The following is a 26889-nucleotide window of genomic DNA, read 5'->3' on the forward strand; positions in this document are numbered from 1 at the left end:
AAGCAAACCTTGTTAAGGCATATAATATGATGTATGTATCAAAGGGTGATTAAGTTTAGTTGAGCCACATATAGCATAAGAATAACAACTATTGTTGCAGCAGAGTGGTCAACTCTGACCTTTCAGTGGACTAAAGCAAGTAGAATAAATTCCTGTTGAGTATTGTGCACTATCACCTGAGATTCTTTGGTCTTCTGCCACCTATTTAAAAGCTGGAGAACAAGAAAAGAATAAGGCTTGTGAAAGGGCTGCATTACCAACTGGGCAAAGCAGGCAGATACCCAATGGATCAGAAAGCCCCAGGTGCACATCATATCATTTGGTTCTACATAATTTGATTAATCGCATTTTTTGGGGGAAATTTGCACCACTAAAGTACAAAATCAACTATGACTGGTCTTCCATCCTCGATTCTGTGGTCTTGTCTTGAAGAAGGACTCTGTCAAAATGTAGTTTTAAGACCTTCACTGTTTTAGTTTATATTGTGGTTGTTTGTTGTAAAGTCTGTCTGTAAAGTAATTCACACTGAAAATCTTGAGCAGGGTCCTATTATTCCATCACAGAAGTACTGCAACCAACAATTATTTACATTATCAATACATCTGGCAATTATTTTCTTTAATAACTGATTGTTTATTCAGTGGATAAAATGTCAGAAAATAGTAGAAAAATGCTCTCCATTAATCCTTGAAATCCACGTTAACATATTCAATTTGCTTTTTGTTGTCTGACCAAAACCCAAAGATGCTGAGTTTCAATTAAACTTGAAAAACTTGAAACAAACTGGAAACATTGCAAATATCCAAATAATGTTCAATCAATGGACTCATCATGTAAGCACTAGTAGTGGTTGGTTCCTGGGTCCCTATGGAAATAATGGGACTGCAGTGTATAATGGGGGTCAGAAGGAGCTCAACAATATATATATATATATATATATATATATTTTTTTTTTTTTTGCCCTTGGGCCCCCTTGGACGTGTTTATGGGAGGGGCAGAGGGTTTGTTATTGGATCAGGTATTCTGCAGACCTGGTACAAACTGCTCACCGGCTAAAAAACGTGGAAACTGGAAGGGCTTGCCTCCTAGGGGGGGAGGTTCCCCATTGCCTACTAACACAACAGTGAATGGGTAGTGGCTTAGAGCACCTGTGCTGAAAGGGGATTTGGTCATCAGCTGCGGAGATGAGATTTACTGGCGCCATCTACCACGAAGTCAGTCTGATATTGGTCACAAGCGGGCAATAGAGCCAGCAGCCGGAATTGCGAATATGCGTGGTTTAAGAATCTTTTTAAGCAAATTATATATTTAAAGAAAAAAAAAATCATTTCAAGTCACCCTCGGCATTCGGGTCACAGTCAAAGGCGTATTCATAAGTACGTGCCTATACCCCAGCCACTCATTTCCCCGGACAAGTCGTGCAGGTTGTGCGGCGCTGCAACGCGAGGCTAACTTCTCTCCCCGCCGTGGCGTCGTGATTCAGGAGCCCTCGTAGTCTCGGCGACGGAGAGCCCCACTCAGCTCGCCGATCCCGGTCTAAAGCCCCAGAAATGGCACCGCCGAGGAGGGTCTTTACTTGACCGCACGTATTTTTATTTTTATTTTTTTTATTTTTAATACAGCAACGGTAAGCAACATTGAATTAGCTCTGGGCTTTCTGTAGCCGTACAATTAAAACAGAGAGATGTGTTAGCTTGCGGCAGCGCGGAGGAGAAACACGGTACGCAGAAAGCAGCGCCTCGGGGTTCCCCTCCGCGTTTAGAGTCTTAAACGGTAGAAACGCTGTTTAAAATATAACCAGTCACCAATACAGTTTTTTCGCTTTTCTGCGTTAAAGACGGGAGCGAGGCAGACATGTTGTCGCATGTCAATATTTGCCGTAGGCTGTGTTCGCCTAATGTTATAACCCTGGGAGTTAACCGGAGAAGGATATAACCTCAAAGGTTAGACAAATACCTCTCGAAGGAATCTCCGTGTCGAAAACTTGTTAATTTGCATGCTTTTTTTTTTCTTTCTTTCTTTCTTTCTTTTTTTTTTTTTCTTAATCCTCTGCAGGTGGCATTTTACACGACTGGAAAAATGCACCATCATCATCATCATCGGAGCTACACATCCGCGTCTTGGCCTATAAAAAAAAACATTTCCTAAGAAGGAGCAACTGCAGTGGTCCAGTAGTAAGGTGCCAGTATCACACAAGAAAACTACAAATCCCAGCAGGAGAATTGTGACGTAATGGAATATTAAAGATACCATCAAGCAGATGAAGTAATTATTCAGCGCAGCACAGCAACACCAGTGGCTCACAGAGGCATATTTTAGAGCTATTTCGTCTGGATGACAGTGGAAGACGTGTGGCTGATCTTCCTGGGCCAGAAACGGATGTGACTGGTAATATGGATATCATACCCTAACTCCCTCAAACGCTCAAGATAAAGATAGGTTAACTGCGTGACTGCAAGATCAACAGTAGTCATGCACAGTGCTGCTCCTGAAATCATGGCAGGATACCCAAGTGGATGCGTGGCGGATAAAGATGCAAATCAGGAGACAACCTTGGGGAGTGCCTACTCTCCCGTGGACTACATGAGCATCACTAGCTTCCCCAGGCTGCCAGAGGACGATGTGATGTCTGGGGAAAACACCCTCAAATCTCGCAAAGACGATGACAACGTCCTGAGTGAGCAAGATACGGGTCAGTCAGACACGATTCTACAAAATACCTCCCGCAAACAGAAAAATAGATGTGTCTTTAGGTTTCTGGATGTGGATTCATCAAGCATCACTGTTGTGGGGCGTTTTTTTCACCAGTCACTATTGCAAATCATTTTCTAAAGGTTGAACTTGAACTAGGCTGCAACTAACGATTAATTTGATTATCAATTAACTGGCCAGTAATTTTTTCGATTAATTGTTTAATCTATGAAATGTCCAACAATTGTGAAATATGTCCACTGGTTCTCTAGAGCCCACGATGATGTCTTCAAATGTCTTGTTTTGTCCAACTTAGCATTTAAAACCCAAAGATATATTCATGTGACCATTACAAATCCTCACATCTAAGAAGTGGGAACCATAGAATATTTAGAAATTTGTTATCTAAAAACTGATCGGAATTATTAATTGATTATTAAAATTGCTGGAGATTAATTTCCTATCAATCAACTAATTGTTTCGGTTCAAATTTTAACTAAATATTTGCTACTTTGTGGACTGCATGTATGCAGAATTCAGAAATGGGTTTTTGTCTTTCTGTAAGCATGGCCAAGTTAAATGGACAGATTTTTGAAGGGAGTTTGGTGTGACGGAACAGAACATATTCAACATAACATACCAAAAGTCATGGCTGTCCTGTATTTCTTGTTCAGTCTAAGCATTTTGGTTTGTGCTCCATGTCACAGACCCAGATCTGTTTCTGAAGTCGGCTCGTCTCCAGCGTCTCCCTTCCTCGGCCTCTGACCTGGCCAGCCATGATGTTGCATCCCTACAAGAGACCAGGAGAGACCCCTTTACAGAAGAATGTGCTTGTCAGCGAGATGGACTGACAGTCATCATCACAGCATGTCTCACCTTTGCCACAGGAGTCACTGTAGCTCTCATCATGCAGATCTACTTTGGAGACCCACAGGTAGGTGTGTGTGTGTGTGTGTGTGTGTGTGTGTGTGTGTGTGTGTGTGTGTGTGTTACCTACAGATGTACTTTTGTAACCATGTTGCAATGATGATGCTTTTCTCAACTGATTATGGGATTATGGGTGATTTCACATGCTTCCTCCCACACAACGCCAACTCAGTTCAAAGACATGACCAGTCTCTCCCTTCTGTCTTTGTTCTTCCTTTCATTGAAAGGTCTTTAACCAAGGAGCAGTGGTGACAGATGTGGCTCAGTGTACATCTCTTGGCTTTAATATTCTTGGGAAGCTGGGGTCCAGCGTTGATGCTGCCATAACTGCTGCCCTCTGTCTGGGAATTGTCCACCCTCACACCTCTGGTATAGGAGGGTGAGTGATAGAATACATATTAGGCTCTTAGACTTGGCTGAATACAAATAAGGAGACAACCTAATGCTCTGATGTTTTTATACAGTGGTGGAGTTATGTTGGTGCATGACATCCGAAAGAATGAGACGAGGGTCATCGATTTCAGAGAGACGGCACCATCTGCCATCCATGAGGAGATGATGCAGACAAACCTTGATCATATTGTATGCCATTTTTCCGGAGTTCTCTTTCTTATACCTGTTACAGTTTACTAAGAGAGTAGAAAACAGTCTAATTGTTATTGTTATGTACCGAGGTTAATATGTGCACCCTGTTCTTGGTGTTGCATTTCAGCCTGGCCTGCTTGTGGGAGTACCAGGCATGCTCAGTGGGATGCATCAGGCACACCGGCTCTATGGCAGGTAGGGCGACTATAATTAGCTCAGTCTTTCCTCATGCTATAGGTGGTTGCAATCCTTGTGCTGGCTTCTGGATCATCTGCATTTTCCATCCTTCTTTCATATTGTTTGTTTCACTTTATGGCACTCCTGTGTTTTAAATGCCCATCATAAATAAAACATAAAACAGTATATTATTTTCCCGTCATTTTTATCTAATGCTTTTGAGACAAGAATAGCAAAAGCTGATATTTATATCAGCTCTGACAAAGCCTGTGCTTGTTTCTGTGTTCAGAACTATAGGAGTGAGATTTCATAGTAAAAGTATCACCAGCTGTGTTGAAAGAAAAGAGGTTTGGGCTGCAATTACTCTGATGCTGTGTTATTATCATTGTCCTGATCCCTCAGCTGCTGCTGCTGATCTTACAATATCTACTTGCATGATCCATACATGGAGATTAAGTGTTATGTTGGGCTATTGTGGGTGATCAATTTAGCAAAATAATTACTTTGAAAATGTGGAGTTTAGAGTGTGTGTGCATGAGTTTTAAACATTTGTAAACCAAGCCAACTTAAATAACCTTTGATTTCCCAAAGGATGTTGTGGAAGGATGTGGTTACCATGGCAGCAGATGTCGCCAGAAATGGATTTAATGTTACCCATGATTTAGGTAAGTGTAGTGTAATTTAGTATAAATCACTGGGTGAAGTCACTGTCACTAATGTTGCTGCTCCTGCGATTTAAAAACACACCAGCATTATCTCCTGGCCTCAGTGTTGTTCCTCAGCAACATGAAGTGAAATCATATAAAGCTGAGATGATCTCGTCTTCCTTTCCTTTCTGTCCCTAGCTGAAGCTCTGGCTAAAGTGAAGGACCAAAACATCTCAGATGCATTTCGGGAATTGTTCCTCCCCAACGGCCAGGTTCCCCTTTCTGGATTTTTCAGCAGACGTCTTGATTTGGCATCCATATTGGATGCTGTTGCAGTTAAAGGGATATCGGAGTTCTACAGTGGAAACCTGACGCAGGAGATGGTGGCTGCAGTAAGGAAGACTTTTTTTTCCCCAGTCTCTAACTATGATTATATAAGTAGCCATGAATTCCGCACAGTCTCTTTTGAGGAGTCACTTACCCCTCAAACACTTAGTCCCTGTTGTACTTTGACTTCAGCTTTTTACATTTTGGCAAGGGTGTGGTAATAATTCAGTACTGTCATACTGTGACAAAATAATGATGTCAAGTAGTTATAACTCATAATTGTGTGGCGTAAATGAATGATTTAAAAGACAATATTTAATCTAAAAAAATTAGATCTAAAACCAAATAGGGAATCGTATTTAAAAATGGGTTTTGTAGTTAACAGGCAGTTCAACACGAACAAAATCAGCTTATTTAATATGCATGTATAAGCAGGAATTGTTATCAATATCAAAATAATTAGTTCTTTTTAGGATTGTTATTTTATTTCAGATGTTTTCAGTGTGTTTGTGATTCTAAAAAATATAACCAAGTGTAGAATTTTTTTATATTGTATAAAATGAGTTAAGTAGTGTTGTGTTGCCTCTGAGAGAGAAGATTTACTCTCTACTGCAGAATGGCAATATTTGTTGGTGTTTAATAACGTAGTGACAGACCGCAAATACAGCACAGTAACACAGTGCTCAAGAGTAATGTTTAAAAAAAAAAAAAGGAATAAAGAAAATAAAACATTTTACAAACCTTCAGTAGATTACCCTGTGATATAATACAATGCAATACAACAACTCCTCTTTCGCAGAGTGTAGGTATAATCTTAAACTAATGAGTCAAAGCTTCACAAAGGTCATTAATTGATCTAAGGACCCTCTTTTTTTTTTGTACATGAAACTTGATACCCTGTGATACTCCCATATCAAATACTTAACACGAATTTTTACCCTTAATTTTCTGAGGAATATTGCAAATTTCAGTCTCTGTCTTTTAAAAGAAGAGACCCAGTGCTTGTCTTTTAATTTGAAAAGAGAGCAACTCTTAGTTTAAGTCACACACCCAACTAAACCAGTATCTACCTAAAAACACCACTGTCATTTAGATTCAAATCGACCAGATTAAGTAGTAGAACTTCAGATGACTAGAATATTTTTGACTGTTAAATTGCCCTGTTAGTGACGACAGTGTACAGGATAACTCGTCAACTTTAAATTTACACTCACTATGCATTTTTAATAGGTGCAAGCAAAAGGCGGAGTGCTCACAGATGATGACTTTGGAAACTACAGCACAGTCTTACAGCAGCCAGCAGAGATCGCCTATCAGGGTAAATGCCTGTTCAGGTTTTTTATTTATTTATTTAATCCATTAATTAAACAGGTAGTCTCATTTATATTGTGATCTCTTTCAAGGGAGACCTGTGTAAAAGAATAAACATATGCAGTTTAAATATGGACTGATAGAAAATTCTCACACACAAGCAGATTTAACAGTTTTACATTAAGACAAGCACTTACTAGCGAAACTGCGAATATCTGAGTATAGTCTTGTAAAATCCTCAAGTGAAATAGAAGACTTCAGTTTAAACATTTTCTGCAGCTCATTCCATTTGCGGGGAGCATAGTATCTGAACCCAGTTCTCCCAAGGTCAGTTTGAAAACTAGTTTCAGGTAATGTTAAAATATCCTGTGACCTGACATTATAAGTACTGTGTCAATATGAGACCAGATAACAGAGGTAATGAGGCAGTTTTTGCAGTAGAGCCTTTATAGATAAATATCAGTTAAGGAGGGCCATCCTAACTTTTGATACAAGATGCAAGGATTTGTGAGGAATTTATCACCCGTGATAAAGCGCAGTGCACTGTTATACACAGTCAAGAGGCTTTGAGTTGGAGAGAAAAGCATGCATTTACAGAATATCGCCATAATCAAGAGCAGAAATAATACCGGAATGCACAATGGTTTTCTGACAAAAGAGAAGCTAGATTTGTTTCTATACAAAAATCCAATTTTTGACCTTGACTTTGCTTTTAAGGATTTCCACGTGGGCCTTGAAAGTGAGTCTAGTGTCCAGCCCTATTTCCAAGTATTTATAATACTCATCAATTTCAATTGAGAACCCTGAAGCTGTAGATAGTATTTATATCAGAGCTATTAGAGGAAGACCTGATACATTAGCAGAATAATAACATGACTCGACCTGAATAATTTCTTCCTGTAAATACAGTGTGTCCTTTCAAATATTTACTTAATAATTGCAAAAGACACGTGCATTTGGCAAGGTGAATTGTGTAAACAGTCTACACCTGCACACCGAATATTTTGTGTACATAAGCATGGGCTGCTGTTGAGCTAAATGCAAATGGAAAACATGCATCCTGTGTATGCTGCATATCTAAATTTTGTTTTTCCCTGACATTGTTCCATTTTTTTCATCTGTTATAAATTGCATGCATGATAGTATTTTTATAATTGAGTGGGTTGTGCAAACTATTTTTGTATCATAAACATTTCATAATTGGTTTTTTATATCTGTATTGTACTACTGAATATTTTCTTTGGTACACCAAGCACAGATGTTGCAAAAATGTTTTATAGTATGTTGAAGTTTTGCAATTTTCCTTTGCATTATACTTTGTACACCTCATTTCTTAGTTATATTCTATTTTTCTGTGCTTTATTCGGCTTAATTTTTTCATTGACATCACTCAGTTTCACTGTAGAAATCATTTCATTTTCCATATTATGCTTTGTTGGTCTTTCTGAAGGACATCATGTAATGGCGGCTCCAGCCCCACATGCAGGCGTTGCCCTGATCACTGCTCTCAACATCCTGGAAGGCTACAACATCACCAGCCAGGTTCCCAGGAACAGCACCTACCACTGGATAGCAGAGGTAGTATACTAACTGCTTCATTGCTTTAGGGCATAAATGGTATACCAAGTGCAGTATTTGATGTGATATTTGTGTTGATTTTGTATTGCCAGTCTGTGAAGATAGCTTTGGCCCTGGCTAGTGGGCTCGGAGACCCTATGTATGACACTTCTGTCTCAGAGACTATTGCCAAGATGCAGAGGTAGGGAATATTCATTGTCTTTTAAATACAAAATGTATACATCCATCCTAATTCAGTGAGGAATTTTTAATTGAACCCTGCACTTTTTTTTTGTTCCCATCTCCAAGCAAAACACAGGCCTCCCTACTCCGCCAGATGATCAGTGACTCTCATGCGTTCCCTGTCAGCCATTACACTCCATCATTTACCTTGGAAGAGGGTGCAGCAGCTGCCCAGGTCATGGTCATGGGCCCAGACGACCATATTGTGTCAGTCATGAGGTATGTCAGGCTTTAAATAAGCTGGTATTGCATTTGGTCTGTTCAAGCACATTCCTGTGATAGTTAAGAGTGAATTGATATTACTGGAAAGCTTAAACTAAGACCTTTTTTTTTTTTTTTTTTGGCTGTTGTAGCTCTCTAAACAAACCATTTGGCAGCGGGATAGTGACTCCCTCAGGAGTCCTTTTGAACAGCCAGATCCTGGACTTCTCCTGGCCTAATAAAACACAGAGTTCATCACCTAACCCAGTAATTGCACTTTTTTTTTTTTTTTTTTGGTTTGTTTGATCATTAATTTATTTCTAATTGAAAGGTTTATTACAGCATCTCTTGGTTCTCATGGTGTTTGGTCTCATTTGCTCTAGCACAACAGCCTCCAGCCTGGAAAGAGGCCCATGTCCTTTCTGATGCCCACAGCAGTGAGGCCTGCCGTGGGGTTATGTGGCACATACGTGGCCGTTGGATCTTCCAATGGAGAGAAAGCTCTCAGTGGCATTACACAGGTTATTTACATATTTGAAGCATTAAACACATTCATGACAGATCATTAGATTTTTATCAGTATATAAATGCTTCTTTCTAGAAATGCATTTGGGTTTGGTCCTGTTGTTCAGTGAAATGAAATATATATCCCCTGTTATTCTTAACAGTTCATTTGTGTATGTAGCAGGGCCCCCTCCTGGAGCCTCATCTGAAAGGGGAGCTCGCCAGTGAGTGCTTCTCTGTTGGAGTTCTCACTGGAGAACGAGAGAGTCGCTTGTATGCGACTGTGAGTTACTGAGAGGAAGGTGGTGACTGTTGTGTGCTTATGCATGGAACTGCATATCAGAGTATCTGGCCCTTTTGGTGTCTCTGGGTGGATACCACCTAAGCGTTTCGGACGTCTTACGAGCGTGTCCCTTGAGGAATCTTGTGGGGGGGGGTATGGGGTACCAGGGCCGTTGCTATGAGCCATCCAGTCCTTATATAACCAGAGTGAGAGTTGTGTCTGCATTTTCAGCAGGAAGTCAAACACTTTTCCAGTTGGTGTTGGCTTGTTTCAAGCTTTGCTCTTGGCACTGAATTGGTTTGTGATTTTCATGGACAGGATTTCAAGTTGCAGCAAGGGGCAGGAGAGCATCCAGTTTGGGGATCTCAGAATTACTTCTCTGCTCTTTGCAGATGATGTGGTTCTTTTGGCTTCATCAGACCACGAACTTTAGCATGCACTGGGAAGGTTTGTAGTCGAGTGTGAAGCACCTCCAAACCCGAGGCCATGGTTCTATGCCAGAAAACGATGGAATGCTCCTTAAAGGTTGGGGGTGAGTTGCTGACCCAATTGAAGGAGTTTTATCTTGGGGTCATGAATTAGGGTAAAATGGAGCTTGTGATTGACTGGCAGATTGGTGTGGCATCAGCAGTAATATGGGCATTGTACCGTAGAGCCGCTGCTCCTTCACGTCAAAAAGGAGCCAGTTTAGGGGGTTTAGGTTTCTGATCAGGATGCTTCCTGGGTGCCTCTCTCATATGAAGTTTTCCATGCAAGTCCAACTGGTAGGTGACCCTGGGGTAGACCCAGAACACATTCGAGAGATTATATATCTCTTTTGGCCTTGGAATGCCTCTGGATCTCCCAGGAGAAGCTGGAAAATATTGCTGGGGAAAGGGATGTCTGGACTACCTAGCTTAACCTGCTGCTAGTAGGCAGCGGGACCCAGTACTGGATAAGCAGCAGAAAATGGATGGATGGATTTATTTATGTTGTGTTATTCTATACAGCATACCTATTCTGTTTTCTGATCCTTCACAGGTGCTGATGAATGTTTTGTCTTCACGTAAAAACATGAGTGACAGTTTAGCATATGGGAGACTTCACCCACAGCTGAAGCCCAACACCCTCCTGGTGGACTGTGAGTTTTTCCAACTTCAGGCAGCAAGTACCTCAATTGTCATAAAAAAACAAAAATGGCATACAGTGTAGGCTAAGGTTATCATGGTTACAGTATAAGGTTATGACTCCCCCCTGCAGTCGGAAAATTAATCAGCAATTTTTGAGGGAAGCAGCATAAAATATAATATGTTTGTAAATGCTAAAAAACACATTTTGCAAAATTAACATTTCTTTTTGGCACCAGAAATGATAAATATCAGTTATGTTAGCAAGATGATCTAGTACAGAGCAAGGTTCAGGATATTCCTGGATCTGAAGTTTTGGATATGGCTGAGATGTAATTATAATCTAATCATAGCTTTAAGCTCTAAATCAAGGCTATTGGTTTTAAACATGATATACTGTGACCTGCATGACTTAAAGTCCTCATAGACATACAATCTGAACACACTGTGATTGCTACACCAGCTGTGTGAACTCACACCGAGTGTTATTTTCCTTTACCAGATCAACATTACATTTGAATAACAGGTGTAAAGGAAGGCTTATTCAGTTTGTAATTTATTTTTGATTATTTATTCTTCCCACTAACCTCAGATTGTCCTCCCTCTCCTACTTTTTCCTCATTTCCTACAGCTGAGTTTCTAGATGAAGACGTGGAACTGCTGCAGGCCAAAGGTCACAAAGTTGAGAGGATAGATGTTCTCTCATTGGTGGAGGGCACCCGGAGAACCAATGACCTCATCATTGGGGTGAAAGATCCCCGTAGCACTGATGCCTCCGCCCTCACTATGTCCAACATGCCCTAGTGCGCCCCCCATATTCACACATAAAGAAGAAGGGGTAAGAGTAATACTATGATTGACAATTAATGAGGGAGTAAGGAGGCTGCTAATTAACCAGTACACTAAACAGAATTTAACAGCAAAGTACTGTTGTTTGGTGGGAAAAAAAAAACATTCAACAAATTACATGCATCTGTCTCTGGGATGACTTTGTAGGAAATTAATAAGGATCCACCAATACATTTGTTTGTTGACACATAGAAAACTACAAAGGAGCACCATTTCACATACAAATATTGGTATGCCCTCTCTCACATCCTCAAGTAATGTTCAGTCCTAGTGTAGATAGTGTTGTAAATATATGTCCATCCCCTTAATGGCATCAGTTAAAGTCTGCAGGGTGTGTGCCTGGTCATCCGTGCATTCGACCCACCTTTCTGCTTTTCAATTCTTCCAATGCATTACACAATTTTTCCAAATAACACAAAAAAATCACATGGAATAGTGAAGGAAATAATATTGATTAAGCCCTGCATTGTCGCACCTTAACTATACGATCCTAAACTGAACACTGAGGCTATACCATTTACTCACCTGCTCTACATATGGTGTGTGACTGTGATTACAGTAGATGTTGTTTGGTACAACTGCTGGAGCTTTAACCGTTGTAAACAATCAATGGGACCATGTTAAGAGTAACACATTATTTACACAATACATCGTACACAAATGTGGTAAGACCATCACATCTCAATTTATTTCCTTCAACAAGAGGGTTTGCTTCAGTTTAACGGGTGTTTAAATATCAGTAATTGTAGAATAAGTGTATTTAAATATAATTTGAGTTGCATGATTTTGTTCTCATTTAAAGCTTGTGGCATAAAGATTTTTTTTTAGAGCGGGTATACTTGTTTTTAGAATGGGAATAATGATTCTTTAGAGATGGATTGAATGTAATCTGTCTATTTTTATATGAACATTTGTTGGGCTGTATACATTATTCCTACTGGTGTAACACAATGCATACAACCAGCAGATTCTAGAAAAGGCTGTCATGTTTATGTTTTATTTTTTTGTGGACTTATTTTAGGTACTATGTTTGAAAAAAGAGCCAACTACCTTTGTAAAGCATTGCATTCCTAAAATGGTTTGAATTAAGTCCAGAATGGCCGATGCTGACTGATCAACATTTCCTCAACCTTATTGTCTCTGTTGTTGGGTACCAGTGGAATATGACTGTTGATGCTTATTTCCTGTACTCTAGGGTACCATGCCTTAAGGCACACATTTGCACAACATGATGTTTGATCCATGTGCATTTGTATCTGATTTTAATAAAAATCCGCACTGTCCAAACCCAAGAAATAAAATGTTTGCACACATCCTAACGCTGGAGAATGTTTGCTACTTTGTTCTTCTATACATGTGCAATTGGATCATCTCACCTACTGAAGAATGAGCTTGCTCTTCTTTCAGATAATAGGTTTAGGGATTTTTAAATCTGAGCTGATTTATTATACCAGTTCCACATAACTTATTTATTTATTAGCCTGTTATTAATGAACACCAGTCAAAATTCTGCTGCACAGATTTATATAGAATATTGCAACAATTAGCTTCAAGTGTGTATTTTAGTTAGATCCATGGCTCCAAGGAGCATAGAAATCTATAAATTCATTCAATTCAATTCATTTCAGAAAACAGAAAGCAAGTGTTCAGGCTTAAAAAAATGCCTATGAGAATATGATAGTGGGAACCGAAATTTTAAATTTAAATGGAAATATCAATGGCTATAATTTTGCAAAGGACGAATTTGGAGGAAACAACTGGATTTGTTTTTGAGCTACTTAATTCTTAACTTTTTCTCAAAGGAACGTTGCTACTTCTTCCCCAATGGGCATTTTATTTTGGAAAACGCCACCGGAAGCAGTAATTTTCATTCTGCTACCTTACCGTCGTTTCTGACTTGCTTGTGATTCATGTTTTGTTAGCTAATCTGGCTAGCAGATGTCGACTGGTTGAACCTATTTTCAGATGAATATATGTGGTAAGGGCTTTGCTTTTCTCGTGCGTATTTTACTGCTGATCGCATTTAGCATATCTGAGCTAACGAATAGGAAAGCTAATAAATTGTGGTCCGGTGCATTCATGATGAATTACCTGCAGAGCTACCCAGCTAACGTAGCTTGCGTTTGCTAACCGGAGGTTTCGGAGAAAACAGCAGGAACCACCTAGGCGTTTATTTTATCCTCTTTCATAATGCGTTGTCTCTTAGAAATATATTAATTTGAGTGTTAAGTGGTGTTCATACCAGCATGAATATGCACAGTGACACGGGAGACGGGATATTTGTGTTCGTCCTGCCGATTTTGAGCGTTGAACGTTAGCCTACGTTGCGCTGAGGCCCGTGCTTGGCCGATCATGTTAACCAAGCTGCCCTCCGTTTATGGTAGTGTATTCACACAGTGTGTCTGACATTAATCCAAGTCACACAGCAGTTTAGATAACTCGACCACCTACAATCCCTTTTGTAGTGATTTGACATGTCTGCTGTTATACGTTTAGCATCACCGGTCATAGTGATGTCACTAACGTACAGGTGTATTGTGAACGTTGCTATAACGTCATCTTTACCTTTTGTGGATTTACAGAAAGCAAGATTTTATGTTTGACCTTTTCTCATCTGACACTTGCAACGATCAGAAAACTTGTAGCCGTCCACTTACCCAGCATTTCAAATACTGATTGTTTCCTCTTTACGGTGACATTTCTGTCGTTTCTTGACTGTGAGAATAGTGTGGTACAGTAGTGGTTTACAAGGTGGAGTAGTGATCTGTGTCTCTGTCATGTGGAATTTCAGCATAAAACGATTCAAACGCCACTCCTAGTAAGAGGGGAGGATGGCACACCAATGCACTCCACCTGAGGTGTCCCAGAGGACAGAGTACCTGGGACCAGATAATGATTCCGACAGGGACTCTGGTGTTGGGGATGATGCAGGAGAGGATGCTGACAGTTGCCATGGAAGCACAGTAACACAAGAGGAGAAAGTCAACAAGCAAGATGCCATGGAAGAAAACAGCGGGGGGGCAGAAGATTTTACAGTTTTTGTTGCCTTTCAAGGGAATATGGAGGATGAGGACTTCACACAAAAACTTGACACTATCCTTAGTGGGATACCTAACATGCTTGATATGGGTTAGTTTTTTTTGTTTTGTTTTGTTTTACCTCTTATATATGTTGGAAAAAACAGTACAGGAGTTTTTTGAAAACACAAACAAATAGGAACTTCCCATTATGGTTGTCAACTGATGGCCAGTGCAGAGCACCTGTTGTTAATCTAGGAATATGTTCACAGATTTCCATCCTCTCAACCTAATTGAATGCAGTCCTTTAAAAGAACGTTACCCCTTTTGGATCTTTCCATGTTTTATTGTCTACAACATTGAATCACAGTAGATGTTTTTTACACTAATCAATTAAAAGATGACACAGTGTTGTCAAAGTATGATTATACAGGCATATCATAGTAAATAGGGTGAAAACTTCCATTAGTTATTTTGTATTTTATATTTGTACCAAATTTAGATAAATTTTTGAAGATTTGTTTTCACTTTGACACTGAAGAATCTTTTATTTTTTTGATCAGTGACAAAATATTTGAAGTGCATTTACTTTAATTCTTTGATGTAAAACAAGTTTAATAAGCACTGCAAATGTATGTGTTTAACATACTCCTACTTATGTGTGCTATTGTATATTCCAGCAATAGTTCTGTGTACCCATCCTGTCCTTGTACTTCCCTAACCAATAGTGTCTCGATATTTTTTCCATCTTGTACACTCTAACTACAACTTATATCCTTTCATGGTCCCTCTTTAAGGCTCTGAGAGGCTACAGCCACAGCATGTGGAGCCGTGGAACAGTGTGCGGGTTACCTTCAACATTCCTCGGGATGCTGCCGAGCGACTCAGACTGTTGGCCCAGAACAACCAGCAGCAGCTCAGAGATCTGGGGATTCTCTCTGTGCAGATAGAAGGTAACAACACAGCCTTCAAATTCCTTTTCACTTAAAAAACAGGATGCACGAGACTATGTTTTTTTTTCATCTGTGGCACCTCAAAACAAAAGATACAAACTGGACTTTCTTCATACTGATGTTCCCCCTGTTGGTTTTCAGGGGAAGGGGCCATCAATGTGGCTGTGGGACCAAATAGAGGACAAGAAGTCAGAGTGAATGGACCAATTGGAGCACCTGGCCAGATGAGAATGGATGTCGGCTTTCCAGGTCAACCTGCTCCAGGTATTAGTTCACTGAAATTATTACATATCGTCACGATATATCAATTATTGCAACTGTGCTTGAATTTTGGATAGTTGTAGTGTTTTTTTGTTTGTTTGTTTGGATAATGGTACATTAGGTAATATGCAAACATTGATTGTTTCATGCATCCATAAAGACATGAAATAAAAAGTTGTAAAAAAGCATTAATCAGTTATTTACTAATCAGTCACTTGATAAGTATGAGCTATTTTCCTGTTTGCACATAATGATTTAATATGCTCATCTTTCCATAAGGAGGAGTAAGGATGGCTAATCCGTCTATGGTTCCCCCTGGGCCTGGCATAGCAGGTCAGGCTATGGTACCAGGTAGCAGTGGACAGATGCACCCTCGAGTTCAGAGACCATCTTCACAGACAGGTTCAGGTCTTTACCTCTTGTGCATTAATTGATACATGTTGTAATTTTAAGTATGTTATGGCTTGGACAGTACAGTAATGGAAAAACCGCATCTTCCTCTTTCACAGATGTGATGGACCCAATGATGCCAGGTATGTCAGTTCAGCAGCAACAGCAGCTTCAGCACCAACAGGCTGGTCCCCATGGCCCAGGTCCCATGACTCCTCAAGCTGCCCATCACATGCAGGCTCTGCAGGCCGGGAGACCACTCAATCCTGCTGCACTGCAGCAGCTGCAACAACAGCATCACCAGGCCCAGCAACAAGCTCAGCTCTCCCAGCTTGGACCTAGACCTCCATTCAACCCATCAGGCCAGATGGCTGTGTCTCCTGGCTGGAACCAATTGTCCTCTGGGGTTCTCCAGCCGCAAGCCACCCAAGGAGGTCCTGCCTGGAGAAAGCCCCCACCCCAAGCCCAAATGGTTCAACGCCCACCCTCCCTTGCTACAGTTCAGACACCCAGCCACCCTCCGCCCCCTTACCCATTTGGTAGCCAGCAGGCTGGCCAGGTATTCAATGCCATGGGACAGGGACAATTACAGCAACAACAGCAGACAGGAATGGGTCAATTTGCCGCCCCCCAGCCTAAAGGCCCACAGGGTGGCCCTGGTGGTGTCGCAGGTCCGCCCAGACCCCCTCCACCCCTTCCGCCAACTTCTGGACCGCAGGGCAACCTCACTGCCAAGTCCCCCGGTTCCTCCTCATCTCCTTTTCAGCAGGGTTCACCAGGGACTCCTCCAATGATGGCTCAGAGACCTACAACTCCACAGGGTTTTCCCCAGGGTGTTGGTTCACCAGGAAGAGCAGCCCTCGGCCAACAGGGTAACATGCAACAAGGATTCATGGGAATGCCCCAGCATGGACAGCCTGGGGCCCAAGTTCACCCAGGTGGGTTACTGTTGGTAACTGTTTCTTGTTACACTGAAATGCACACTTAAAAAATGTGTTTTTTGGCTATTGTAAAAACAGTATATTATGTTAAAGTATTTACAACTTTGCACTCTGATGTCTAAAATAACAAAATCAATCAATACTGATTACAGGCATGCCAAAGCGTCCCATGGGCTTTCCAACCCCAAACTTTGTCCAAGGTCAGGTGAGTGCCAGCACTCCAGGGACGCCTGGTGGAGGAGCCCCTCAGCAGCTACAGAGCAGCCAAGCAATGACTCACACAGGTAAAATGTCTACAACACTGCAGATTTGTAGGAGTGTTTCTTAGGGGAAACACACGAGTTTGGCTGAGTTAAGTAAATTAAAATGGTGTGAAGTGAGTGAAATGCTGGATTTTTGAGGCTGGTGTCAGTATTTAAAAAGATTTGCTGTTATGCAGTCACAAATATTTTTGGCAAAGATCCCTTAAATTTACTGGCAATATAAGCTACTGACATCATGAACTTTTTTCATAGCTTAATTAGCATTGTTTTAAGAAAAAAACAAACTTCACAGTGGTCCTATCATACTTTGAATTATTTAGTCTATATTGGATTACATATATTACCCATGCTGTTGAGTAACTCATGCTGTTTCTGTCATAAGTAGTAATAGTCAAATTTGAACACTGTTAGTGGAACATCCATAATACAAATACATCAGGATTGAAGAATTATTACATTAAACCAAACATCAGTGTACTTGGAAGAATTGATTCTAATGGGACATTTTGTCGCTGATTCAGTGAAATTTAAAGAAAACATTGCACTGGGTCATTAGCCACAGAGTGCACCAATTTATTGCTTTAAACCTAGAACTCCTAATATTTTAAGACTCAACTCATCAAGTTCCAGCTATGCAGTCTTTCCGTTGTTCACATAAAGACTTGAATAATTGCTTTAATGTGCAGTTAGCAGAAAGCATAATTGCTTATTACCTGTTGTGAAACTTAAGTAATTTGAAAAAATATTTTCACTCTCCATGTTACACCAGGAGCTCAGCCGTCAGCCTCCACACCAAACTCAATGCAAGGTCCACCCCATGCCCAACCCAGTGTTATGGGTGTACAAAGTAGTATGGCAGGTCCGCCCCCTGGAACAACCACTGGGCCTAGTATGGGCCAGCAACAGCCTGGCCTCCAGACCCAGATGATGGGCCTCCAGCATCAGGCCCAGCCCGTGTCCTCCTCCCCCAGCCAGATGGTTCAAGGCCAGGGTGGAGGTCAGACTGTCCTCTCAAGGCCCCTCAGTCAAGGGCAGAGAGGAGGAATGACCCCACCCAAGCAGATGATGCCTCAGCAAGGCCAGGGGGTGATGCATGGGCAGGGTCAGATGGTTGGAGGCCAAGGGCACCAGGCCATGCTCCTGCAGCAGCAGCAGCAACAACAGCAACAAAATTCCATGATGGAACAAATGGTTGCCAACCAGATGCAAGGCAACAAGCAGGCATTTGGAGGCAAGATTCCAGCTGGGGTCATGACTGGCCAGATGATGCGTGGCCCTTCTCCAAACGTGCCAGGTAACATGGCACAGTTCCAGGGCCAGGTTGGCCCACAGCAGATGACTCCACAACAGCAGCAGCAAATGGCTCAACTCCAACAACAGCAGTTACAACAGCAGCAACAGCACCAGTTGCAACAGCAACAGCTTCAGCAGCAGCAGCAGCAGCAACAGCAGCAGCAGCAGCAACAACAACAACAACAACAACAACAACAACAACAACACCAGCAGATGAACCAGCAACAGCCCCAACAGGTTGCTATTGCTGGCAATCCTAATCAAGCTATGGGCATGCATGGGCAACAGATGAGGCTTCCTGCTGGTCATCCTCTTATCCAACAACAATTGCAACAGCAGCAGTTACAACAGCAGCAGAAACAGCAGCAACAAGCCATGATGCAACAGCAACAACAACAGGCAGCTCAACAACACCCACATCCTCTGGGAGATCCCAATAGTGGGACAGGGGAATTAGGGGTTCAACAGATGGTCCCTGATATGCAGGCACAGCAGCAGCAAGGCATGATTGGGGGGCCTCAGCACATGCAGATGGGAAATGGCCACTTTGCAGGTCATGGCATGAACTTTAACTCACAGTTCCCGGGCCAGATGCCAATGGGGGCACCCTGTGGACAGCCAGGGGGCTTTCCCGTCAGCAAGGATGTTACACTGACTAGCCCACTGCTGGTCAACCTGCTGCAGAGTGATATCTCAGCCAGCCAGTTTGGGCCAGGCGGAAAACAAGGAGCAGGGGGAGGTAATCAGACTAAACCCAAAAAGAAGAAACCGGCACGAAAGAAGAAGCCCAAAGAGGGAGAGGGACAACAGCAAGTGGAGGGACTTGGGTAATAATTTGTATTTATTACAGTTTAGCTTTTGCCATGGCAGACAGTTGAAGTTTATGTTTTATCACTGTAACATCAATTCTTTGACTCAGCTTCATCTATGTATTCTCTCTTGTTAGTGGTCTTGATGTGGCTGCTGGCATGGAGGAATCCGAACTGCCAAATCTGGGCGGTGAACAGAATTTGGGCTTAGATAACTCTGGCCCAAAACTCCCTGATTTCGCCAACAGGCCTGCAGGTAAATGACATATAATTAATGAATTTCTGCAATTATTTTGTCCTTGTTTTCAGTTGCGGATTCTTTAGTTTTAGCAACTTCCCAGTAATCTTTACTTCTCAATATTTGTACTTGTATCAGTTTTGTGTAAGTGCCTCTCCACACTTTACCTAGGCTTTCCTGGCCAACCTGGTGACCAGAGAGTATTGCAGCAGGTACCCATGCAGTTTATGCAACAGCAGCAGCAACAACAGCAGCAACAGCAGCAACAACAGCAGCAGCAACAACAGCAACAGCAGCAACAGCAACAACAGCAGCAGCAGCAACAGCAACAACAGCAGCAGCAGCAGCAGCAGCAACAGCAACAACAACAACAACAACAACAACAACAACAACAAATTCAGCACATGCAACAGCAGCAGATACAGCAAATGCAGCAACAGCAACAAATGCAACAGCAAATGCAACAACAGCAAATACAGCAACAGCAGCAACAATTACAGCAACAGCAGATGCAGCAACAGCAACAGATGCAACAGATGCAGATGCAGGGTCTCCAGAATGCTCAAGGGCAGCAGGGGATGACAGGGCCACAGACTTCAGGTCAAGGCCAGCCCCAGATACACCCTCATCAGCTGCAGCAACAACAACAGCAGCAGCAAAATCAACAACCACACCTGCAACAGCAGGTAATATTATTATATAGTAATAATATTTTTTATAATGTACATTAATGACAGTGGTTGGTATAAACACAATGGTTAATGGTCTGTCTACTCACACTTAATCTTCATCTTCGTTTTAGCAACAGCAGCAGATGATGATGATGCTGAAGATCCAGCAGGAGCAGGCAAAAAATCGCATGTCCATCCCAGCAGGAGGCCAGCTCCCTCCTCGGGGCATGGGCAATCCATCTGAGGGGCAGAGGCTTCCTGTCTCACAGCAAGGCAACATGCCTGTAATGATCAGTCTTCAAGGACATGGAGGGGTACCACCGTCACCTGACAAAGCCAGAGGGATGCCCCTGATGGTGAACCCACAGGTGAGGGCCAAGTTCTATGACACATGTATACATGATATTGACATTGGCATCCCAAAATCTGAATTTTACTTGTTTTTACACTGTTTGTATTTGTTGTCCTTTCTAGCTTGCAGGCACTGCACGAAGAATGTCCCATCCTGATGTAGGCCAGGGTCCCCAAGGCACTGGCTCTGAAGAGGCCTCTTCAGGGGCCCACCCAAAGCAGGACAGGCCTGTTGGCCCAGAAATGGGGGTGCAGCCTGGAAATGGGACCCAACAGATGATGGCCAATCAGGGCTCCAACACTCACATGATTAAGCAAGGGCCTGGTCCATCACCAATGCCCCCACACACTGGAGCCAGTCCCCAGCAACAGTTACCCACTCAGCCTCAACAAGGAGGCGCCGTGCCTGGCCATCATTTCCCTAATGTTCCCACAACCTCACAGAGCTCCAGGCCCAAAACCCCAAACAGAGCTAGCCCCAGGCCGTACCACCATCCCCTCACACCAACTAATCGTCCACCCAGTACTGAGCCCTCTGAAATCAATCTTTCACCTGAGAGGCTAAATGCCTCAATTGCAGGACTGTTTCCTCCCAAAATCAACATTCCTCTGCCTCCTAGGCAGCCTAACCTAAACAGGGGATTTGATCAGCAAGGTCTTAACCCAACAACTCTGAAAGCCATTGGGCAGGCCCCTCCTAGCTTAACTCTATCAGGCAACAACAACAATGGCACTACGGGTGGAAATAACACTAACAACAGTCAGCAGCCTTTCTCTACTGGTACTGGAGCAGGGGGTGCAGGTGCTAAGCAGGACAAGCAAACTGGAGGGCAGTGCAAGAGGGCAAGTCCCAGCAATAGTCGGAGGTCAAGTCCAGCCTCTAGCCGCAAGTCAGCCACCCCAAGTCCGGGAAGACAGAAGGGGACAAAAATGGCTATCACATGCCCTCCCCACCAGCAGCAGTTGGTCAACCCTCAGGGGCAAACCATGATGCTAAGCCCTACCTCAGTACCCCCAAGTCCAGTATCTATGCCTTCACAAGTGAGTGTGGGAATGGAGGCACAACAGACTCAAAGCTCCTTCCATGGGACTCAAGGTAACCCTTCTGAGGGAGTTAGGGAAAGTCAGGGAATGATGACAGCAGAGCAGCGACAGATGCCTCAATCTCAACCCCAACAACAGCCTTTGAGGGAGTTATCAGCCCCCAGAATGGCAAGTCCTCGTTTCCCCATGCCTCAGCAGCCTAAACCTGACTTGGAACTGCAGGCTGGCACAGTTGATAGGCAAACAATACACGTGGCACCTGTGCAGGACACTGAGGTCTCACCTGCTCTTAGGGCAGCTCCAACGTCCCTCAACCAGTTACTGGATAACACGGGTATGCCAAACATGCCTCTTCGGCCCATACACAATAATACTGTCAGGGATGTTATGGGAAAGGACAGTCCCAAGCCTGCTTTGGATCCAGACAGACCACTCCACAGTAATTCCCAGAGTACAGATGTCTCAGCCTCTGTCCCTGCTACTGCCACTATAAATGAATCAGAAGCTAAACCAAGACCTGCTGCTCCAATCCCTACCAGCAGTCCTAACTTGCAGCCAGCTTCAGTTCCCTGCTCGCACCCTAGCACTATTGTGAACTCCAATACTACCCACAGCCTTAATCAAAACCCAATCTCAAGTCTTGGTGTCAACCCCAGTCCGAATGTCAACCCAACAACTACTCTTTGTAATACGCTCAGTACTAACACTAATACCACCCCAATTGTAAGCACCAACACAGTCACTTCCGGTCAGAGCAGTTCTGCCTCAACTGTTAGTACCAGTTCTATTACCAGCTCTGCTCTAAACCCGGCCAGTTCAGCTCTAAAACCAAACCCCAGTCCTAAACCTGTGACAAGTGTTCACTCAGTCATACAGATCCCTGCCTCCTCTAGCACCATTTCCCCCAACCAGATTACTGTGTTTGTCACCTCTAACCCCATCACCTCTGCCCCCACTGCCCAGGCATCCTCATCTATGGTCTCCACCATGGTGGCTGTCCCTAACAAGAGCATTAGACCTCAGGACATCCGGCAGCAGACCCCTGTCCCCCGACCTCCTCAGTTCATCGCCACAACCCCCGTATTTATCAACCCAATTTTCCAGGTCCCGGGTGCATCTGTGGCTCCCAATACCACAGTGGTATCACAGTCAGTGACTATGGTGGGGCCTATCCAAGTGTCAACCACAAACATCCAACTTTCTCCTGCCCCAAGCTCCACCCAGTCCTCAGGGGCTAACATGACCAGCACTCAGTCTGCTAGAAGTGCTGTTGGACAGATCCAGATTGCCACTAGTATGTCCTCGTCAGCCCCAGTTGGTTCTCTCACAACTCCTCAGCAAATTAACCCAGGGGCTCTCAAAACAGAAAATTTAGGTGAGGCAGGTTCTACTCAGAAATCTAGTCCCCCGGTCCAGAAGCCATCTCCCCATCCTAGCTCTTCAGCATCCTCTCCCTTTCAGCCACATCTGGCTTCTCCACCTCCCTGCTCCAGTCCTGGGGCTGTGAACACCATTAGAAAGACCCCCATGTCTCCATCTCCCACTGCCCCAGTAAAAGGTAAACCTGCACAGGCTGCTGCGGCTGTTTCTGGTACAGCTGACTCACAGCAGAGTCCTGTGGACAGGCCTGCACAGGGGCCCACTCTGTCTGTGCCACCACAGGTCTTTCATCCTCCTGCAAGTCCTGCCATTCAGATTGAAGCACCAGCTCCCCATCCTATTGTGGCTGCTCCAAACAACATTACTCCACCTCCAGTCTCCTCTCCAATCCCAGCTCCTGGCCAAGTTGCTATTAATACTCAGATTATTACCCAGGCTGCAGTTCCTGCACCAGCAACAGTGTCAAGCCCAGTCCAGGCTGTAAGCTCTCAAGCTCCTATAGTCACTGTAGTTGGTACTGCCACAGATGTAGCTTCTGCCACCTTGCTGTCAACGGTGGCCCCTGTACAAGGTCCCATACCGTCCATTGTTCCAGTTGTTGCGGCACCTGGACCTCTTCAGGAGGCTCTCCCCACCACATCCTCTCCAGTTGCTACCCCCAGCGGAGTTCCACCAGTTCAGTCTGACCCCCCAGCTATGGAGCCTCCCATGCCACCAGCTACAGCACCTCATGAAACCACTCATACCAACCCAGGTAAACACACAATTATGAGCTATAACAACCATTGGGTATGTCTGCATGAATGAAGTACAAGGGATTAGGACCATATTGTGGCCATGATCCCTGGTCAGGTCAAGCTGAGGACTACACATACCGTGTGTCACTGCTGCAGTAACACACATTTAGTTATTACATGCCATAGTAACATGTTTAATGCAACTTCAATTGTCATGCAACCTAAAGTATCAAGTTTTCTTGGGTTTGAACATTTTGCAAAGAATATTTTGTATTCCTGATTTTTTCCCCTCTCCTTGTTGAAAAAGGAAAACAGTTGCTATGTGCAAAACCATTGGTAACTGGTGGGCTTAGCGGAGAGGAGACAGTTAGGCAAGACTTCTGCTCAACATCCCACATACATTTACATAGCCACTTTATATATGATTTGATTTGAGCAATCAGTGGTACATATTTCTTACTAATACTTTGTTTTACATATTCAGATGTGTCAGTTGAACTATTTCATCCTTTTTTTGCCAGCACCTATTCAACAAGAAGTCCCACAGTCACAGGAATCAGTTGCCAGTGAGAAGATGGGTAAGTGACGTCATCTTGTTTTAGTTAGTTATTGAAAACGCTTGTCTTGTAGATACAAAATAACAGTTCTGTATGATCTTATACGAGTCACTTGGAAGTACATGGCATAGAAATAAATCTTGTTTTTGTCCTATTCAGGTGAAGAGGTCTCAACAGGTTCTGAGCAGGGGTAAGAGTCCTTTTAACATTTGTATTCTTTTAAATACTGTGTGGTTGATTAGCTGTATAATTCTTAATGTGCTGGGGTTTACTAAGGTGTCCCTTACTATTGATCTCTGAAAAGTTGGCCTATTCTTAAAACCTGTGCTCTTGGAGGAGAAATGCATAGCCTTTTCTAACTCTACTGAAACTCAGGGAGTTCATTTGGTTGGCCAAGGGGGTACATGGTGAAAACAATGAGTCACGTGGCCTCAGCAGTTGGTATGTATGATTAGCATGCAACAATATAAATATACTAATGCATGTCAGAAGTGTAAAAAAAAGAACAGCCTATCACAAAGAAAGTTGTACTACTTCTCTGACCTTTATGGCCATATCTCTTTTCCTGGGGATTGTCATAATATGGTGGGGAAGTGAAGCCATGTTTGTTCAGCACAGTTTATAGTTTACCGCTGTTTTTCCACTTCTATCACAGATGGGCAAAGAAAAGAAAGACGCCCATCAACTTAGTCCCAAGGTATGTATTTTAAAATGTTTGCGCTGCAAAGACACAAGCAGTGATCATGTCGACGTAGTGGATGCTGTCGGGATGAAGACGGACAGTATCTGTGGTAGACGAGGAAAAACAGCAGTCCTGATTGGTATTATATCTTTCTCTGAGTAGAGCAGCGTTAACTCACACCCCTGCATGTTTAATGACACCTCCTTGTGTTGTCCTTTCTTCCTTGTCGTTTGTTGTATTTCTGTCTGGTCCTCCCAGAGCTGCTGTGGAGAAGCCCAAGGGACCGAGCAGACGCAGCTCCCGTGCAGAGAAGGAGGTGGAGGAGGAGCCAGTAGCAGACAGTGGCATTAGGAAGAGATCAGCCAGGCCTGGAACCAGTGCTGCTGTAAAAGGTAAACACACAAGCAGCTTTAAAAGACAGAATATCTATCACTGAACCTAAATTATACAGATGGCATTACTGCCTTTTCCCTAATACATTTGTATGCACTTTTTAACAGAAACTGGAGCAAGCCCCACCCAAGCCAAACGAAGGAAGTCTAAATAGGCACAACAGCAGTTGTGGCAACCTGTGAACTGTACTGTAAATGTTTTTGTTTTCCGCTGTGAATCATTAGATATCGGTTTCTCTGTCCCAGATCATGAATTTTCATTGGAGGAGGAAACCGTGTACAGATTGTTTTAAAAAGAATTATGCTATTGTTTTGTCCATGCTATTATGTGAGATTGTAGTTAGAATGTGTGCATATGGTATGTGTTTGTGTGAATGTGCTTTTTATATTAAATGCTGGATTAATCATATGAAGACTGATAATGGATCATGCCATGATTGTATAATTATGCTGTAAAACCGAATTAAATTTTCTACTGCTTTTGTTCGTTGAAAATGTTTAATATAATTAATGTATTTTCCTAAGGTCCACAGCTTCTTAAATCTTCCCAGTACTGCATTATACTCCTAGGTGAAGAGAAAGTGAAGTACATACTGCACATGATGCTTGGGATCAGAAATGCAGGTGTGTAGTAGTGAGGGAAATAGTGGAACTAATTACTCAGGGCCCAGCCATAAGGAGGGCCCTCAAGAAGCCTGACATAAAAAGTTTGATTTAGTTCGATCCTGCAGTTATCTCACACACTAACAGTTTGTTTATACAGGTTCATAAATTACAATTTATTTCTAAATTATCTCCTAAGAAGTTTCCTGGTAGGAACCATATACACTGTAATTTGGTAAGTATTGGTAAAATAAAGAGTGATCAGTTGGTACATTTCCAGTTGTTTCTAAATGCTAAGTTAGCACAGCCTTGAGACTTATTCAGAGGATAGCAGGTGAGCCTCACATGCAAAACGTGACTACAAACAAACATGCTAGTCAGCATAACTGAAGAATAAAGTTGTCAATAATAAATGAATAATAATTATTCACTGGGGTTTAAATGGTGCACGGAAATTAATCTGGTCAACACAACTAATTGAACTAACTAAAATAACGGTCTCAGAACTGTGTCTATTTTTCCTGCAACTACTACTAAATTACATGGTTTATTCCTGTAATTTTAAAGAAATTATTAAAAAATAGAGGACCCATGGATGGATTACTCTCAGACCCCTGGGCCTGAGAGACCAGGGGGCCCCTGGGCTAGAGCCTCTGTATTAACGGACTTTTAATATTTGTTTGGAAGTCATAGAGCTCAGTTGAAAGACACAAAATGACCACAAGTGCAAAATCATCCCAAAGAGACATAACATGTCCATGAAAATTCACAAAACAACCAAAAAGACACAAAGCAAGCAAAAAGAGCTGCAAAGGAGCCAAAAAGAGACAGAAAAGAACTACAAACAATGTGTCCCATTCAGTCTGGGGATCCAATATCAGAGAGGTGGGGGTTGCTTT

At 42.7% G+C, this 26889-nt stretch overlaps 2 protein-coding genes across 5 annotated transcripts; both read left to right on the forward strand.

Annotated features, from left to right (window-relative positions):
• The first annotated feature begins 1125 nt into the window (after positions 1–1125).
• Positions 1126–11525, forward strand: LOC120803555 (glutathione hydrolase 7). Of its 3 annotated transcripts, none has more exons than XM_040152126.1 (16): positions 1126–1214; positions 2056–2692; positions 3399–3625; positions 3846–3997; positions 4083–4200; positions 4331–4398; positions 4972–5045; positions 5226–5419; positions 6585–6672; positions 8116–8243; positions 8336–8424; positions 8532–8684; positions 8819–8933; positions 9050–9187; positions 10474–10573; positions 11191–11525. In XM_040152126.1, exons 2-16 carry the CDS (start codon positions 2473–2475, stop codon positions 11361–11363), a joined length of 2037 nt encoding a protein of 678 aa, XP_040008060.1. In that variant the 5' UTR covers positions 1126–1214; positions 2056–2472; the 3' UTR covers positions 11364–11525. The 3 variants fall into 3 exon arrangements, with proteins under 3 accessions (XP_040008060.1, XP_040008058.1, XP_040008059.1); XM_040152124.1 differs by lacking the exon at positions 1126–1214 and adding an exon at positions 1224–1627; XM_040152125.1 differs by lacking the exon at positions 1126–1214 and adding an exon at positions 1666–1943.
• A 1732-nt stretch (positions 11526–13257) lies between these two features.
• On the forward strand, positions 13258–25870 carry ncoa6 (nuclear receptor coactivator 6). 2 transcript variants are annotated; one of them, XM_040152430.1, is made up of 17 exons: positions 13258–13386; positions 14200–14537; positions 15223–15378; positions 15520–15642; positions 15919–16047; positions 16149–16967; positions 17123–17254; positions 18003–19353; positions 19473–19591; positions 19745–20259; positions 20376–20612; positions 20719–23773; positions 24278–24334; positions 24473–24503; positions 24969–25010; positions 25254–25387; positions 25496–25870. In XM_040152430.1, exons 2-17 carry the CDS (start codon positions 14240–14242, stop codon positions 25540–25542), a joined length of 7245 nt encoding a protein of 2414 aa, XP_040008364.1. In that variant the 5' UTR covers positions 13258–13386; positions 14200–14239; the 3' UTR covers positions 25543–25870. The 2 variants fall into 2 exon arrangements, with proteins under 2 accessions (XP_040008364.1, XP_040008365.1); XM_040152431.1 differs by lacking the exon at positions 24969–25010.
• The last annotated feature ends 1019 nt before the right edge of the window (positions 25871–26889 follow it).

Source organism: Xiphias gladius, chromosome 18 (genome assembly GCF_016859285.1).
Source record: "Xiphias gladius isolate SHS-SW01 ecotype Sanya breed wild chromosome 18, ASM1685928v1, whole genome shotgun sequence".
Taxonomy (NCBI): Eukaryota; Metazoa; Chordata; class Actinopteri; order Istiophoriformes; family Xiphiidae; genus Xiphias; species Xiphias gladius.

Excerpts from the sequence above, each read along its gene's own strand:
- ncoa6 (XM_040152430.1), top strand. The coding sequence starts at position 14,240 with ATGGCACACCAATGCACTCCACCTGAGGTGTCCCAGAGGACAGAGTAC. Across the intron at positions 14,538-15,222 it reads ACCTAACATGCTTGATATGG|GCTCTGAGAGGCTACAGCCA; the intron begins GTTAGTTTTTTT and ends TCCCTCTTTAAG. Across the intron at positions 25,388-25,495 it reads AACCAGTGCTGCTGTAAAAG|AAACTGGAGCAAGCCCCACC; the intron begins GTAAACACACAA and ends ACTTTTTAACAG.
- LOC120803555 (XM_040152126.1), top strand. The coding sequence starts at position 2,473 with ATGCACAGTGCTGCTCCTGAAATCATGGCAGGATACCCAAGTGGATGC. Across the intron at positions 5,046-5,225 it reads TAATGTTACCCATGATTTAG|CTGAAGCTCTGGCTAAAGTG; the intron begins GTAAGTGTAGTG and ends TTCTGTCCCTAG. Across the intron at positions 8,244-8,335 it reads CCTACCACTGGATAGCAGAG|TCTGTGAAGATAGCTTTGGC; the intron begins GTAGTATACTAA and ends TTGTATTGCCAG.